This window comes from Zalophus californianus, chromosome 11, assembly GCF_009762305.2.
Source record: "Zalophus californianus isolate mZalCal1 chromosome 11, mZalCal1.pri.v2, whole genome shotgun sequence".
Taxonomy (NCBI): Eukaryota; Metazoa; Chordata; class Mammalia; order Carnivora; family Otariidae; genus Zalophus; species Zalophus californianus.
In genome coordinates, this window is record NC_045605.1 from 44,206,051 (window position 1) to 44,224,227 (window position 18,177).

The following is an 18,177-nucleotide window of genomic DNA, read 5'->3' on the forward strand; positions in this document are numbered from 1 at the left end:
CCGTTGCTTTGGGATGGAATGTTCTGAATATGTCTGTGAAGTCCATTTGGTCCAGTGTGTCATTTAAAGTCTTTATTTCCTTGTTGATCTTTTGCTTAGATGATCTGTCCATTTCAGTGAGGGGGGTGTTAAAATCCCCCACTATTATTGTATTGTTATCAATGTGTTTCTTTGCTTTTGTTATTAATTGCCTTATATAATTGGCTGCTCCCATGTTCGGGGCATATATATTTACAATTGTTAGATCTTCTTGTTGGATAGACCCTTTAAGTAGGATATAGTGTCCTTCCTCATCTCTTATTACAGTCTTTGTTTTAAAATCTAGTTTGTCTGATATAAGGATTGCCACCCCAGCTTTCTTTTGGTGTCCATTAGCATAGTAAATGGTTTTCCACCCCCTCACTTTCAATCTGGGGGTGTCTTTGGGTCTAAAATGAGTCTCTTGCAGACAGCATATTGATGGGTCTTGTTTTTTAATCCAATCTGATAGCCTGTGTCTTTTGATTGGGGCATTTAGCCCATTTACATTCAGGGTAACTATTGAAAGGTATGAATTTAGTGCCATTGTATTACCTGTAAGGTGACTGTTAACTGTCTGTTGTCTGTGTTCGTTTCTGCTCTTTGCTGCTTTTAGGTTCTCTCTTTGCTTAGAGGACCCCTCTCAATATTTCTTGGAGGGCTGGTTTCGTGTTTGCAAATTCCTTTAGTTTTTGTTTGTTCTGGAAGCTTTTTATCTCTCCTTCTATTTTCAGTGATAGCCTAGCTGGATATAGTATTCTTGGCTGCATATTTTTCTCGTTTAGTGCTCTGAAGATATCTTGCCAGTCCTTTCTGGCCTGCCTGGTCTCTGTGGATAGGTCTGTTGCCAATCTAATATTTCTACCATTGTAGGTTACAGATCTCTTCTCCCGAGCTGCTTTCAGGATTTTCTCTTTGTCTCTGAGACTCGTAAGTTTTACTATTAGATGTCGGGGTGTTGACCTATTATTATTGATTTTGAGAGGGGTTCTCTGTGCCTCCTGGATTTTAATGCCTGTTTCCTTCCTCACATTATGGAAGTTCTCTGCTATAATTTGCTCCAATATACCTTCTGCCCCTCTCTCACTCTCTTCTTCTTCTAGGATCCCAATTATTCTAATGTTGTTTCGTCTTATCGTATCACTTATCTCTCGAATTCTGCCCTCGTGATCCTGTAGTTGTTTCTCTCTCTTTTTCTCAGCCTCTTTATTTTCCATCATTTGGTCTTCTATATCGCTGATTCTCTCTTCTGCCTCATTTATCCTAGCATTTAGTGCCCCCATTTTTGATTGCACCTCATCAATAGCCTTTTTGATTTCGATTTGGTTAGATTTTAGTTCTTTTATTTCTCCAGAAAGGGTTTCTCTAATAACTTCCACGCTTTTTTCAAGCCCAGCTAGTATCTTTAAAGTCATGATTCTGAACTCTAGGTCCGACATCGTACTAATGTCCGTATTGAGTAGGTCCCTGGCTGACGGTACTACCTCTTGTTCTTTTTGCTGAGGTGATTTCTTTCGTCTTGTCATTTTGTCCAGAGGAGAATAGATGAATGAGAGAACAAAATGCTAACAGGTTTACAACGTCCCCAGCAAATATACTGTATACAAATCAGAAAAGGCCTGAAACCAGGGGAAAAGAAAGGGAAAGAAAGAAAAAAGAAAGAGAAAAAGAAAAAAAAAAGATAAAAACAAAACAAAACAATACAAAAAAAGCAGAATATGATCAAATATGATCAGGGTAGTGCATAGATCAGTGCCACACACTAGATTTTGGGCGTATTTTGGTCTGTTAGAAAAAAGTGCCTCCTAAAATTTTAAAGGAAGAAAGACATATATGTACAAAATAAGGGTTGATACAATGAAGGGATGGAAGATGACTGTAAAGATGAAAATTATAAAAGATTTTATAAAAGGACTTGGTAAGATAAGTTGTTTGAAAAAAGAAAGAAGATTTAAGAAAAAAAAGAAAAAAAAAGGAAAAAGGGAGAGAATGTGATCAGGCAGAAGACTAGAACAAAGCCATACACTAGTGATTTAGGGTATATTTTGATCTGTTAGAAGAAACTGTACCTCAAAATTTTAAAGAGAGAACAACTTATATATATATGCTAAAAATAAGGGTAACTACTATGAAAGGATAAAATATGACTCTAAAAATGAAAGATAAAAAGTGTTTTTTTTTTTTTTTAAAGGGATTGATAAGATGTTGGTTGAAAAAGGGAAAAAGAAAAATAAAAAAAAAAGTCAACAAAAATTAACTTTGATGAAATAATGAATCATGGTAAAAAAAAAAAAAAAAAAAAAAAAAGCCATGAATCTATGTGCCTATTCCCCTAGCGCTGGAGTTCTCCCATTCTCCTTGATCGATCAACTTGGTCTTGGCTTGCTGGCTGTTTGTGCTGATCTTCTGGGGGAGGGGCCTGTTGCTGTGGTTTCCAAATGTCTTTGCCGGAGGTGGAATTGCCCCACCCTTGTCGGTCCGGGCTAAGGAAGCTGCTCCGGTTTGCTCTCAGGAGCTTTTGTTCCCTGCAAGCTCTCGGTACAGCCTTGGAGGACCAGGGCAGAAATGGTGGCCTCCCAATCTCCGCCCGGAGGAGCTGAGAACTCGGGGCCCCGCTCCTCAGTGTACCCCCAGAGAAAAGCAGTCACTTCCATGTCCCCGGTCTCCGGCCGCACTCCGTGCTCACCCGGCCTGTGATCGAGCATTGCTATCTCTGGCACCCGACCCCGCACGGAGTCTCCAAACCCAGCATATCCCTGCAGTGCGTTCCCGCACCGCTCCTTCCTGGGAAGGAAGGGGAGTCTCCCCGGATCTGCTGCTTGTTGGGTCCCTGCTGGGGGAGCCGTGCCCCAACTGGGCCACAGATCACAGTTTATGGCAACCCCGAGCTGAGAGCCCGCGACTCTGCTCCATCTCTGCAGCCGGCTTCCCCGCTCTGATACCTGGGAGCTCTGGCGCACTCAGGCACCCCCGGTCTCTCTGTGACCCCAAGGGTCCTGAGACCACACTGTCCCGGGAGGATTCCACCCCCCGCTTAGCCACTGCAGCGACGTCCCTCCGCCAAGCCAAATTCTAAAAGGTCTGATTTTGTGCTCCGCGGCTCTATCACTTGCCAGAAGCGGCCGACGGAGGCCCCTCCCCCGCCGTCTATCCTCCCAAATATCGCCTCGGATTCACTTCTCCGCACGCCCTACCTTCCAGTAAGTGGTCGCTTCTCTGTTCAGAGAGTTGTTGCTACTCTCCTGTTCGATCTCCTGTTGAGTTAGTAGGTGTTCAGAATGGTTTGATCCCTATTCAGCTGAATTCCTGAGACCAGACGAAATCTAGGTCTCCTACTCCTCCGCCATCTTGCTCCGCCCTTCTCTCTGTTTGGGAGATTTTTGATGACTGCTTCAATTTCCTTAGTGGTTATAGGTCTGTTCAGGTTTTCTATTTCTTCCTGGTCAGTTTTGAGTGTTTATATATCTCTAGGAATGCATCCATTTCTTCCAGATTATCTAAATGGCTGCCATATAGCTGCTCATAATAATGTTCTTATAATTGTTTGTATTTCTTTGGTTTTGGTTGTGATCTCTCCTCTTTCATTCACGTGTTGTTGATTTGGGTCATTTCCTTTTCTTTTTGATAAGTCTGTCCAGGAGTTTTATCAATCTTGTTAATTCTTTCAAAGAACCAGCTCCTAGTTTCATTGATCTGTTCTGCTGTTCTTTTGGTTTCTAGTTCATTGATTTCTGCTCTGATCTTTATTATTTCTCTTCTCCTGCTGGGTTTAGGCTTTATTTACTCTTCTTTCTCCAGCTTCTTTAGGTGTAGGGTTAGGTTGTGTATTTGAGACCTTTCTTGTTTCTGGAGAAAGGCTTGTATTGCTCTATACTTTCTCTTAGGACTGCCTTTGCTGTATCCCAAAGATTTTGAACAGTTGTGTTTTCATTTTCATTGGTTTCCATGAATTTTTTTAATTCTTCTTTAATTTCCTGGTTGACCCATTCATTCTTTAGTAGGATGCTCTTTAGTCTCCATGTATTTGAGTTCTTTCCAACTTTCCTCTTGTGATTGAGTTCTAGTTTCAAAGCATGTGGTCTCAAAAGATTCAGGAAATGATCCCAATCTTTTGGTACTGGTTGAGACCAGATTTGTGACCTAGGATGCGATATATTCTGGAGAATATTCCATGGGTACTAGAGAAGAATGTGTATTCTGTTGCTTTGGGATGGAAGGTTCTGAATATATCTGTGAAGTCCATTTGGTCCAGTGTGTCATTTGAAGTCTTTATTTCCATGTTGATCTTTTGCTTAGACGATCTGTCCATTTCAGTGAGGGGGGTTGTTAAAGTGCCCCACTATTATTGTATTGTTGATGTGTTTCTTTGCTTTTGTTATTAATTGCCTTATATAATTGGCTGCTCCCATGTTAGTGGCATAGATATTTACAATTGTTAGATCTTCTTGTTGGATAGACCCTTTAAGTAGGATATAGTGTCTTTCCTCACTCTTATTACAGTCTTTGGTTTAAAATCTAATTTGTCTGATATAAGGATCGCCACCCCAGCTTTCTTTTGGTGTCCATTAGCATGGTAAATGGTTTTCTACCCCCTCACTTTCAATCTGGGGGTGTCTTTGGGTCTAAAATTAGTCTCTTGCAGACAGTATATTGATGGGTCTTGTTCTTTTATCCAATCTCAGAGCCTGTGTCTTTTGATGGGGCATTTAGCCCATTTATATTCAGGGTAACTATTGAAAGATATGAATTTAGTGCCATTGTATTGCCTGTAAGGTGTCTGTGTTCCTTTCTGGTCTATGTTACTTTTAGGGTCTCTCTTTGCTTAGAGGACCCCTTTCAATATTTCTTGTATGGCTGGGTTCATGTTTGCAAATTCCTTTAGTTTTTGTTCCCCTGGAAGGTTTTTATCTCCCCGTCTATTTTCAATGACAGCCTAGCTGGATATAGTATTCTTGGCTGCATATTTTTCTCATTTAGTGCTCTGAATATATCATGTCAGTCCTTTCTAGCCTGCCAGGTCTCTGTGGATAGGTCTGTTGTCAATCTAATATTTCTACCATTGTAAGTTACAGATCTCTTCTCCCGAGCTGCTTTCAGGATTTTCTCTTTGTCTCTGAGACTTGTAAGTTTTACTATTAGATGTTGGGATGTTGACCTATTTTTATTGTATTTGAGGGCGGTTTTTTGTGCCTCCTGGATTTTGATGCCTGTTTCCTTCCCCAAATTAGGGACGTTTTCTGCTATAATTTGCTCCAATATACCTTCTGCCCCTCTCTCTCTTTCTTCTTCTTCTGGGATCCCAATTATTCTAATATTGTTTCGTCTCATGGTATACCTTATCTCTCGAATTCTTCCCTCGTGAACCAGTAGTTTTTATCTCTCTTTTTCTCAGCTTCTTTATTTTCCATCATTTGGTCTTCTATATCACTAATTCTCTCTTCTGCCTCTTTTATCTTAGCAGTTAGAGCCCCCATTTTTGATTGCACCTCATTAATAGCCTTTTTGATTCTGCCTTGGTTAGATTTTCGTTCTTTTATTTCTCCAGAAAGGGTTCCTCTAATATCTTCCACGCTTTTTTCAAGCCCAGCTAGTATCTTTAAAATCATCATTCTGAACTCTAGTTCTGACATCTTACTAATGTCCATATTAATTAGGTCCCTAGCAGTCGGTACTGCCTCTTATTCTTTTTTTTTCTGAAGTGATTTTTTCCATCCTGTCATTTTGTCCAGAGGAGAAAAGATGAATGAGAGAACAAAATGCTAACATGTTAACAATGTCCCCAGAAAATATACTCTAAACAAATCAGAAGAGACCTGAAACCAGGGGAAAAGAAAGGGAAAGAAAAAAGAAAAATAAAAAAAAGATAAAGATAAAAACAAACAAACAAAACAACAGGATATGATCAAATATGATTAGGCTGGTTCATAGATCAGTGTCACACACTAGATTTTGGGCGTATTTTGGTCTGTTAAAAGAAAGTGCCTCCCAAAATTTTAAAGAAAGAAAAACTTATATATGTACAAAAAAAAGGGTAAATATGAAGGGATGGAATATGACTGTAAAGATGAAAATTATAAAAGATTTTATAAAAGGAATTGATAAGAAGTTGGTTGAAAAAAGAAATAAGATTTAAAAAAAAAGGGGGGGAGAGAATGTGATCAGGCCAGAGACTAGAACAAAGCCATACACTAGAGATTTAGGGTATATTTGGGTCTCTTAGAAGAAACTGTATCCCAAAATTTTAAAGAGAGAACAACTTATATATATATACACCAAAAATAACATTAACTGCTATGAAGGGATAGAATATGACTCTAAAAATGAAAAATAAAAAAGATTTTTTAAAAAAAGGATTGATAAGATGTTGTTTGAAAAAGGGAAAAAGAAAAAGTCAAAAGAAAAAGAAAGTTAAAGAACAAAATTAACTTTGAAAGACTAAAGAATCATGGGGAAAAAAGCCATGAATTCTATGTGCTGTATTCCCCTGGTGCTGGCATTCTGCCATTCTCATTGATCGGTAATCTTGGTCTTGGCTGGCTGTTCTTGCTGATCTGGGGGAGGGACCTGTTGCCATGGTTCCCAAATGTCTTTGCTGGAGGTGGAATTGCCCCGCCCTTGTCGGTCTAGGCTCAGTAATCTGCTCGGGTTTGCTCTCAGTAGCTTTTGTTCCCTGCAAGCTTTCTGTACAGCTCTGGAGGATGAGAGTTAAAATGCCAGCCTCCCAATCTCCAGCCCGGAGGAGGCGAGAACTCGGGGCCCTGCTCCTCAGTGTGCCCCCAGAGAAAAGCAGTCAGTCACCTCCCGTCTCCCCGGTCTCCGACTGCTCTCCGTGCTCACCCGGCCTGTGACCGAGCCTTTCTGTCTCTGTCACAGGCCCCCGTGTGGTGTCTCCAAACCTAGCAGATCCCTGCGGTGCACTCCCACGCCGCTCCTCCCAGGGGAGGAATGGGAGTCTCCCCGGATCTGCCGTTGTTGGGTCCCAGCTGGAGGAGCAGTGGCCTGACTGTGTCGTGGATCATGGTCTATGGCAACCCCGAGCTCAGACCCTGCTCCTCGGCTCCGTCTCTGCAGCCAGCTTCCCTGCTCTGATACCTGGGAGCTCGCCGCACTCAGGCACCCCCAGTCTTTCTGTGACCCCGAGGGTCCTGAGACCACACTGTCCCAGCGAGGGTTCCACCTCCCGCTTAACCACTGGAGCAATGTCCCTCAGCGGAGCAGACTTCTAAAAGTTCCGATTTTGTGCTCCACTGCTCTATTACTTGACAGTCATGCTGACGGAGGCCCCCTCCCCCGCTGTCTATCCTCCCGAATATCACCTAGGATTCACTTCTCCGCACGTCCTACCTAACAGAAAGTGGTCGCTTTTCTGTTCAGAGAGTTGCTGCTATTGTCTTCTTTGATCTCCTGTTGAGTTCGTAGGTGTTCAGAATGGTTTGATCCCTATCTAGCTGAATTCCTGGGACCAGACGAAATTTAGGTCTCCTACTCCTCCACCATCTTGCTCCTCCCTGCATCACTAGTTTTTGATGTAGTGTTCCATGATTCATTGTTTGCGTATAATACCCGGTGCTCCATTCAGTATGTGCCCTCTTTAATACCCATCCCTGGGCTAACCCATCCCCCCACCCCCTACCCCCTAAAACCCTGTTTGTTTTTCAGAGTCCATAGTCTCTCATGGTTCGTCTCCCCCTCTGATATCAAAGCTTTCTTTTTCCATTATATCCTGCTGGTTTCTGGGACAACAATGTTCTAGTCTCAAGCCTCAGACTTGGTACCTGGAGGTGCCAGAATGAAAGCATTTAGTTATGCCAAAAATGAATTATTAAATAGATAATTTCTGCTCATAGCACTCGATAAATGTGACTTTAACTTGACTTGAATAAGTCCAGCAAATCCTTTGGATACACAGCTTATCTGCTATGTGTCCCAGTCTTCTAATCTGTAAAATAGATTAATAATATATCCACCTCCCAGCATGTACTCAGGGTGAAATGAGGTTATTCATGAAGCATACATAGCATAGTACCTGAGTAAGTGTTCAATAGTAAATGTTCTATATGTGTTAGCAAGTATTACTCTTAATATTTTGTATCTGATGGGCCATTTTTCTTCTCAAACTGATGTATGAGAAAGATTGCAACTGAAGCCTGCTATGTCTTCATTAATGGGGTTTATAAAATCTGGCGAAATGATAGTTTTTATGCTTATGTGTATTTTCTTTTCAAGACTGATTATTGGTACTCTATCACTGTTTCAGTATAGAATTCACAGTGAAGGAAATTAAAAAAAAAAAACACTATATTAAAGCCAAACGTTAATAGAGGCAAAATCTAGGAATGCTCCGATTCTTTATAGCCATTAGTGGTAAGTCATACCTTACATATTGAATTTGACAATGTAACGCAAGAATGGTAAACTCTAAGAAAAATCTTGGGAACTGTGCCTGGCTGGTACTAGTGTTGTCAGTCTGGTGTGGGAGAAGAGATAGGGATGGTGAACTCACATTCCTCCAGGAGCCAGGAAGTTAAGGAGATGAGTAAGGTAGGTGGCAAACTGGAGAGTGTGCATATGTGTCATTGAAAGACATTTACAGTTAAAAATAAATACCCGTGGGTCAAACATACCACATTGCAACTGCTCGTTCATAATTTTTGAAATTTAGAAAGAAAGCACTGGCTATGTAACGAGGAGACTTGCGTCTTCATTCTTTCCGCAGACATTTATAGAGAGGAGTGTGGTGCAGCGGGTTATGAGCAAAGGCTCTGGGGCTCCAGTCAGGCTTTGTGGTTTAATAGCGTTGACTTTTCAGGGGTCAGAGACTGAGTATGGGCTGTGGAACCAGGTGCTGAAAGTTTGACTTGCTGGCTGTGTGACCCTGGGAAAAATTTTAAACTCTCCATCCCTCGGTTTCCTCACCCGAGTTTTTGTGAGGATTAGCTTAGTTCATTAAGGTAAAGTACATAATGGTCACTAAGTTTCCATAGGTGTCAGCTAACTTTGGTAATCTTGTTTAGAGACTTCTTATGCACCAAACACTGTTCTGGGAGCCAGGAACACAAACATAATAAGATAAAATCCATTTTTAAGGACACAGACGAGAGGCACTGGTAAGTGCCAGGTAGGTAGAAAGTGCCAAGGAGGCATGATGATACATTTCATAGTGCTGAGAGAAGGCTCCCGAGAAGAGATAATGTTTCTAGAAACAGGAAGTATGCAAACAGCAAGAGGTAGTCTGTGTGATGCCAGGCAAGTCACTTTCCTTCTCTGTTGCCTTGATTTCTGGATGTGTCAAAGAGAGCAGGTTGAACTAGTAATATCTGAATTCCCTGGGAAGTGGCAAGCTTGGGGATATTTCATGGCTGAGGTGGGATTCCCAAGGCTGCTAGAGGGATGACAGATCAGGAAAGAGAGCTGTAAGGTATGAGGCCCCGGGGCTACAGAGGAGAGGGGAGAAACGGGGTAGGAAATGAACTTGGACATCTAGTGTCTGGAGGACAGGGGCTGAGGCAGGGCTATGGTGGGGCAGGGGGAGCTTATCAGAGGGATACAGTCTTTGGAACTGCTTTTACCTGTGAACTTTACTCTTCTTCACCAGTATCTATATGCTAACATTGTGACTCTGTCCTGTTGTTGAAGTGAGTGTCATTATAGCTCCCATCTGTCCTTCCCAGTGTGTTAGGTGGACTAAAAGTAACTTTTAGACAATAGGACATCACGAGGACCTGGTTTATCTGAAGCACATACTCCAGTATAAAGCCATGGGGTTTGGATTCAGGCAGACCTTTGCTTGGGCACTAACCAACTGTTGGTCATAGCCTCTAAGAAGTCAGCAGGAAGAAGGAAAAGAAAATACAGAAGCTCTAAGGATTGGAGCTGGAAACCAGGTTCTGCCCCTTCCTGTCCTGGACACCTTGTGTGTGTCATTTAGCCTCTGTGCACCTCACTTACCTCATCCATAAGAGGAGGGCAATGCCTCCCACCTCAGCCTTATTGTGAAAATGAAATGAAATGCCAAGCTGAGGACAACGTCTGGGATAGAGGGCTCAGTTTAGAGGAGCCCCAGTAGAAGCTCATGATTGGGAGGAAGCAGTTACCAAAAGGATGGGGGGGAGCGATATTAGGGGTGAGGGAGGAGAGAAGTACAGAGCAGAGAAAGATACAGGTATCTGCTCTGCCTGCCCCATGTTAGCTATGAACTAAAGCAAATGAAAGCAGGCAAACTGTTTAGCACTTATGTGCTCAATAAACAAGTACTGAATCTTAGAGAAAGGATTTGAAAACCCCTGTTCTGCGTGAGACTTCTTCCAGTGGTGGTGTTATCCTGGGGGCCATCTGCTCTAATTAAAATTTCACAGGGCTGAGGAATTTAGTGCCCTAACCTCAGAGCCCCTGGTATACTTGGTGTTTTGTTTGAGGTTGATGCATTTGGAAAGATTAGAGGAGGATGAATTCTTTGCCAGTTTCTAACTAGGCAGATGTGAAGGGTTTCTGCTAGAATATTTTTGCTTTATGGCACTGGGGGTCAGAGATTAAATAATTTGCCACCAGACAGATGTTCTGAAGAGCTAATTAAAAAAACTGACAAGTACCCAAGACCTCAGATAGATTTCTGTGCCATCCTTTACAGGACAATTACAGCTTAAAATCTCTGTATTAAATGATATTTCCAGAAAGTTCACTACTGAAATAAAAAGAAATGCCACTAAAGACATTTTTAATTATACAAGTGTGTCTCAAATCTGGATGCACATTATAAAGAAATGGAGAATCTTTTTAAAAATATCCATGCTGGGCCCCATCCCAGACTCTCAATGTCCGGGAAGAGGGCCCCAGCAATAGATTTTCTTTTTAATGCTTCAAATGATTTGAATATGCAGCCAGGATTGAGAACTACTGATTTAGAAATAGAACTACTTTAATATCTGTCTTAATCCTGGGAGACACTGCAATGTAATGTATGGGAACAGGATAGGAAATGGAATTTGGCCAATCTTAGCAGGATAGACAGATTGACTGAGATTACATACTGCTCTGGGCAAGTTACCTAACTTTGTTAAAGGTTAAAATTTCTTTACTTTTAAAATATAGCTATTAGCTTTTTAATAGATTTTTATGAGGATTTGATGTGAGCATTATTTCATAACTAAAGCACCTACCATATGCTCAGCATGGAGTAGACACTCAATAACAATAGTAGTTACTACCATTTGTTTTTACTAAAATGCTTTGTTAGGAATTTTAAGCCTTTTTCTCAGGCATGCTTACTGATATGAATGAAGAGGTTCTGAACAGAGGCACAAAGATGAGCACACATAAACCTAACACAGTCTGCACAATAGACAATCTTGTCACATGCAATTTATAAATAAATCAGCCAGATTCAGTCTAAGTGTACATATCTTCAGAGTCATGGAATATATAAATTTCTTCCTGGAGGATGTTACTACTCTGTAGAATAAATCCAATAAAAACCCCCAGGTCATATTTTGCAATTAAGCCAGCAGTTATGTGTCTTCACGACACCTAGAAAATGTGGACTTGGCTGTGTCTGCTTGGATGCCAAGTAGCTCAGTTAATTATATTGCAATATAATTGCCCAAAGGGTCTGATCTTGTTGTTCTACCAGGCAGGCTTTGATTATCCATGCTAGCCATGGACAGAAGGAGAGAGGAAGTGTGCTCTGTCTTACCATTCCTTCTCCAAGTTTAGGCCCTTGGCTATGACCTCAATGGTGTATAGAAAGACAGTAGGACCAGCAATACAAATCAGTTTTGCTGGAGGTCCTGACTGAATGCTCTTACTTTTTTTATACTGGAAACATGTGCTCTGAACATACTGTTCCTTATTTATTTGGGGAACTATTTTGGAGGAGCTGAGATGAGGGTCTGGCTCCAAGCGTGTGCTCTCAACATTTTTACCTTGCTTTTTGTAAGCATATGGTAAATATTGTGGTAGCTATTCCTGTTGACTCTTCTCCTTGGACTCACCCCTGGCCCCACAACTAACTAGTGTGTGTCTTGAGGTCCCCCAATTACCCTGTCTCCTCAGGTGCAAAATGAAGAAATAGAAAACACACATTCTTGTGTTCTACTGATGATTAAATGAGAACATTGTGATAACATTTATTGAATGTGTATGCTATGCCTTTGTCTGAGTATTTGTCTAAGTGGTTCATGTGTTCTAAATATGAATATGTATTAACTTACAATCACCTGTAAAGTAGATCTCTTAATTCCCTGTTGACAGATGAGGACGCTGAGACACGTAGAATGGTTAAAGTAATTCTTTCAATGTCAAGTTTGGCTTCATGCCTGTGCTCAAAACACTACATATCAGGCCATTTTGTTGAATGCATGTGGTAAATAATAGTGTTTGCTCCTCTTCCAAGCTTCCTCTTTCAATTTCTAACCTGAACTAGGTATGCCATGGCAACAGCACCTGATAGGTGTTTAGTAAATACTCACTGTTAGATTAATTGATCAAACGGAGTGCTAAGGGTCTGTACAGTTCTGTGTAGTCATGGATGTGTATCATATTGTGTCTATTGACACTTCACCTGCAGAAAACCCTCAGTGACTCTACCTGGCTCCCTTAGCATTCAAGGCTCTACAGTGATCTAACGCCGGATCCCCTTTTCCAAACTCATTGTATACCTCTGCTGTTTACACAAAGCTTGCTAGTGTTTAAGCTCAATTAAGGATGGGACTTATTTTATCATTTTTCTTTGTATGTCTACTACTTAGTGGGAATCTGAATAATATCATTTGAATGGGCAAATGAATGTCACTCAGCCATCATGAGCTGCCACGTTGTTCATATTGTTCATATATACGCCACCTGAAAGCAGGCACTAACACTCCATGGCTCTGATGGTTTCCTTTGTTGACAGCCCCATCACCCATGGTCCCATGTCCTAGTCCTGACACCAATTAGCCTCTACTAGGTGTGTTAAACTTCACAGACAACTTCAGCAGCATCATCTTATCTTTTACTAAAATGATCCTGCTAGGCTGCCATGAATTGGGCTTCGGTTTCTGTTGTCTTTCTTATAATGCTAATGAATAGTCATAGATTTGTCCACACTCGCATTTCACTCACCTCATTAGATTTTGCTAATTTGCGCTTTAATGAAAAAAAAAAAAAAACCCTACTTAAATGGCATGTTAATATATGAATGGAGGTTTAAAGAATACTACTGACTAGTTTAACTTAACATTGTATGTGAAGGGGGCCCATTTTAATGCTTAAAATGTGTTTTTCCTACCATATACACGTTTTTCTTCCAATGTATGAAAGAGAAAGGAACTAAGTTTTATTTAGCACCTACTGGGCCTAGCACTGTGGTAAGAACTTTTATTTGTTATTGCACTTGATCTTCCAAACAATCTTGGAAAGGAATATAGCATGGTAAGAGCCATGCTTTGATGTTAGAAAGACGTAGGTGTGAGTTCTGGCCCCAACCCACCCACTGCATGATCTTGGGGAAGTTTCTTAATGATGCTGGCAGGCCAGCTCCAGGGACCCAGAGAGGGTCCTTCAGGACCAGCCCAGAGGGTCTTTGGCTGTGCATAGGATGGAAATCAAATGTGAGCCAGCAGAAGGTGAGAGCAGTGTTTATTGAAGATATAGAGCAAACAGATATAGACGGAGTGTCCAGGAGACTTGGAAAGAAAAGGAACATGAGTTTCGTCTTTGTTCAGGGTCTTGGGGTTTTTATTGAGGTCAGTGGTCTGGTGTACGTGCCCTCTCAGGCATCCAGGAACCGGTTAAAACAAAAATGAGAGCCCAGGTGTCATTCCTTGGAGCCAGGGGTCCTTGGTGTCAAGATGTCTGGAATACGCATGTGATAGCTTCGACTGGTCATCCTCACCTGGTCATTCCTTAGGTGTGATCTATTCTAGAGAAATAATTAACTCCTGGTCCCTTACAAGGAGGACATACGCTGTATACATCCTGAGGCATGTGTAAAGTGGGGTGGGGTGCAGGTCTTATCAAGAATAGAAGCAGGAGGGGCGCCTGGGTGGCTCAGTCGTTAAGTGCCTGCCTTCGGCTCAGGTCATGATCCCAGGGTCCTCAGATCAAGCCCTGCATCAGGCTCCCTGCTCTGGGGGAAGCCTGCTTTTCCCTCTCCCACTCCCCCTGCTTGTGTTCCGTCTCTCACTGCGTCTCTCTCTGTCAAATAAATAAATAAAATCTTAAAAAAAAAAAGAATAGAAGCAGGAAAAGGAGCACAAAGCAGATTTCTATGGAATCCTTTAGTTTCCCTGTCTCATTAATCTACCTAAACTTAAGTTTTCTTATCTGTAAACAGATATAATGACATCCTATGTTTGGTATTTGAGGTAAGATTTTGTTGTCTCCTTCCCTATACACAAGCAGTAGCCAAATGGGAACCCAAGTGTTGGTTTATTAATGGCTGGGCAAGCACCTTAAAACCACTCAAATGTAGGGCTTCTTCAGTGAGATGTGTTCACCCATGAGGCCAAGGCCTGGAAGGCTGAGTGAGGCTACCCATTCGCACTTTCCTAAAATTGGAGACAGTAGAGGACCTGGACCAGGCTTCTAATTGGTCACATAAACAAGTGACTGGGCTCAAGAGCAGACATTGAGCTGGGTCTCTCCCAAGAGCCAGGCCCTGTCTAGGTCAGATTACTGCCTGAGAGCAGATAGTTCAAGTGTGACCCCTGGGCATGACACCAGGCAGAGGAAGAGTGGCAGAAGGCATGCCAAGCGTGGACAATGACTTGAAGGCACAGTGACCCACCCAGTAGGAAACAGAGCAGAAGGAAGCTGATCTCTGTGGACTGGCTTCCATGGAAGGTAGCAAGGCCATCCCTAGGCCCAGCCTAACAATAACAATAAGATCAGTAAGAAAAAACAGACACTTACCTTATAGGGCTTTAAATGGGATTAAGTAAAATTATGTGTATAAAGTACCCAGCATGTACACATTGTGCAAGCACCAATGACCACTATCCCCTGTAAGGAGAAGCAATTTTTTATTAAGTAAGTATTGTCATCAAGACCATTGCATAGATGAGGAATGGAATGCTCAGAGACATGAATTCTGGTCTGGTATTAAAACCACCACCAACAAGGACATGACAAACAACTAGAATTTTACCTTGCTTTAGATTTAGAAAAAGCATTTTCTGTAATGCTCTGTAAATGAGAGAAAATAATCAGTCTATTTCCTGGAACTCCAAAAATTACCTTAAGCTTTTGTAGCAGGTGAACTCAGGACTGGACTTGAAGGATGAGGAACATGCTAATGAATATTTACATCTAATGCCATTAGCCATAGATACCATTTGGAGACCATCACTACTTCTTACCTTTCCCGTGTATTATGACTTCATGCAGTGACCTCAAAATATATCAACAACTCTGACATGCATACAAAATTCAGAGATAGGTAGTTATACTTCAGATTGGACAAGGTCTTGTAGAAAAACAATTTGATAAAGTCCTTATCTCTTTACATTGACTATGAGGAAACACTCAGAGAAGTTCTACAAATTTGACTTTACTGGAGATCGAGGTTTTTTGTTCAGTATGCCAGTAGTAAATATTCTGTATTTCTCAGTTTTCTGATTAGCAGAAGGAAAAAAAGCAATTTAATCTAGGGTAACTGAATAAACAGTGTATTTTTTTTTTTTTTAAAGATTATTTATTTATTTATTTATGTGTGTGTGTGTGAGAGAGAGAGAGCACAAGCAGGAGGGGCAGAGGGAGAGAGAATCTCAAGCAGATTCCTTGTTGAGCACAGAGCCTGATGTGGGGCTTGATCTCACCATCCTGAGATCATGACCTGAGCCGAAACCAAGAGTTGGATGCTTAACTGACTATGCCATCCAGGTGCCTCAATAAACAATGTATTTTAGATTTAAGTGTTTGCTCCATGTTTTCCCCAAATTGAAGCTTATTTTATTCTTGAAAACATATTCAAATTTTTGATTTCATATTTTCCTTTGAAGAGTTATATCCATCTGGATTGTCTAGGGAATATCACAGTGATGACCCTAAATCTCAGTGGCTTGAAACAAGGTCATAATTTTCACTCAGCTACATACATCATCATGGGATACTTGGCTTCTCTTGATCCTCATTCATAGACCCAGGGCAAGAGAATTTCCATCTCTGTACTTCTATGATTGCAGAAGCAGGGAGAAAAGAATTGCCTTTTATTACTTCTATAGGAAAGTGAGACATGCCATTTTTTCTCACATTTCATTGTCCAATGAAAGTCACATGTCCATGACTGACTCCAGAGAGCTCAGAGCAGTGCACTCCTACCATTTGATCAAAAAGCAGCCAGCCAGAAAATACTTGTGAAATTACTGCTGACCACTAGAAGAGGTGTCTTATTATTCCTATTTCCTATCAAGGTCACAAAAGTAGTATGTGGCAGAGGGCAATTATGAACCTAAGTCAGCCCAAAGACTTATGTGTCTTACATAATATTATGCTATACTGTAAGAGTGTGTAAAAATAAGAAAACTGCCCTCTAACTTAAATTCAGCCTACTAAAAGTAAGTGAGCCCACCAAACACTATTTGTCCTAAGGGACAAAACAAGTATGTTAGCTTTTGTGAAGGACTAAAAAGTAAGGTCTTGGAAGGAATGAGAGTGAGGGGGATAGAAAGAGGATACATGGATAGGGTATAGAAGAGGTATTTAAATGAGTTGCCAAAAAAATATTGCCCTTTGTCACATATAGGTCCCTGCTCCAGCATTATTTTAGAATATTGGTAAGAAAGGCTGTTTTTTTTTTTTTCCCCTCTGTAGGAGAATATCAACATTGATGAAGCCTCCAGATGCCTGGTGAAACATATACTTGCAAACGAGTGTGACCTAATGGAGTCCATTGAGCCGGACATCGTGAAGCCCCATCTCACGTCGCCCAAGATTGTCAGCTGCTCCAGCTGTGCCAAATCCTAGTAGGCTTCTTTGCTGCCATCTGACGGAAATAATCCCATTATCTCATGTCTCAGTTCTTAGCAGTTTGAGTAAATGTCAGGATAGGGATACACATGCGGCAAGCCAAAGATCTATGCTGGTACCTTTCCTATAAGAGAGAAAAGTAGCAAATGTTCTTTTTTATGTTTTTCCCAGCATCAGCACAGTGTTTACAGGCTTGTTAAATATTTAATCTGTTACAAAATTCTGTCTTGTAGCCAACCACAGTTCTGCAGGGCCCACATTGGCCCTGTTACTTGCTTCTTGAAATCAGCCAAGGCCTCAGGTCTTAAAGAGAAAGGGGAGAGGAACAGACTAGCTGTCAAGTTAAGCCCTGGCTTTCACTTTGCTCCCTGGTGCCTTTGTCCAGATTTCAATACATTCTCTGCTGGGCTGACAGGCCTATTAAGTAGAAACAGTTTTTTTCTCCAGAGATGACCTCCGTTTTCAACAGACCGAAGAGTTGTCTCCTGATTTAGCTGTTCAGAGTCATGTACACAGGTTTCCTGTGTTTTTGTGGCCTTTATTGTCACTCCCCATGCCTTAAATGTTGGCTTAACTGAAAACTGTATGAAAAGACCTGCCTCCCTATGTGCCTTTCTGTTAGCTTTCTCTCACTCAAGGTGTGGGACTCTTCTGTTCATGTAATATATATTATATATATTTCCACGAGTGGAAAATAAAACATTAAAAGATGTTGTTTCCCTATTTCTGAAAAGGCTGTAAGTGTCTTAGTATTAATGATTTTTTCTTTGACTGTGTATCCATGGTTCTCAAGACCCATTTCTAAAATTTTGTTTCAGAAAGGGGATGAGAAACATACACTTAAAGGAACTTCTGGGCACTATTATACTGAGATGAGTCTGTCTACTGTTCATATCAGCATTTAGGCCAAGCAGTGTATCTATATTTTCTTGGTTAAACAGAGGAATATATTCTCATATCTTCTGGTCAAGAAAGTACCACACCCATTGACATGCAAAGAAATGACTGAAATATGCATGGTAATATTTTGGTTTACACAATGGTTATGGTGCTGATATGCTGTGGGTAGCTACTACTTTTTAATGGCATTGAATGGCAGCATTGAGGGGTGCCTGGGTGGCTCAGTGGGATTAGTACCCGACTCTTGATTTCAGCTCAGGTCATGATCTCAGGGTCATGAGATAAAGCCCCGCATTGGGCTCCATGCTGAGCATA

At 41.3% G+C, this 18,177-nt stretch overlaps 1 protein-coding gene across 1 annotated transcript in view; it reads left to right on the forward strand.

The window, feature by feature from the left end:
* RAB38 (RAB38, member RAS oncogene family) overlaps window positions 1-17,685 on the forward strand; it is a 79,182-nt gene extending 61,497 nt beyond the window's left edge. Inside the window, exon 3 of the mRNA XM_027579776.1 lies at window positions 16,807-17,685. Coding sequence (XP_027435577.1) covers window positions 16,807-16,959 — 153 coding nt within the window. The 3' untranslated portion in view covers window positions 16,960-17,685. The remainder of the gene's footprint in view (window positions 1-16,806) is intronic.
* The last annotated feature ends 492 nt before the right edge of the window (window positions 17,686-18,177 follow it).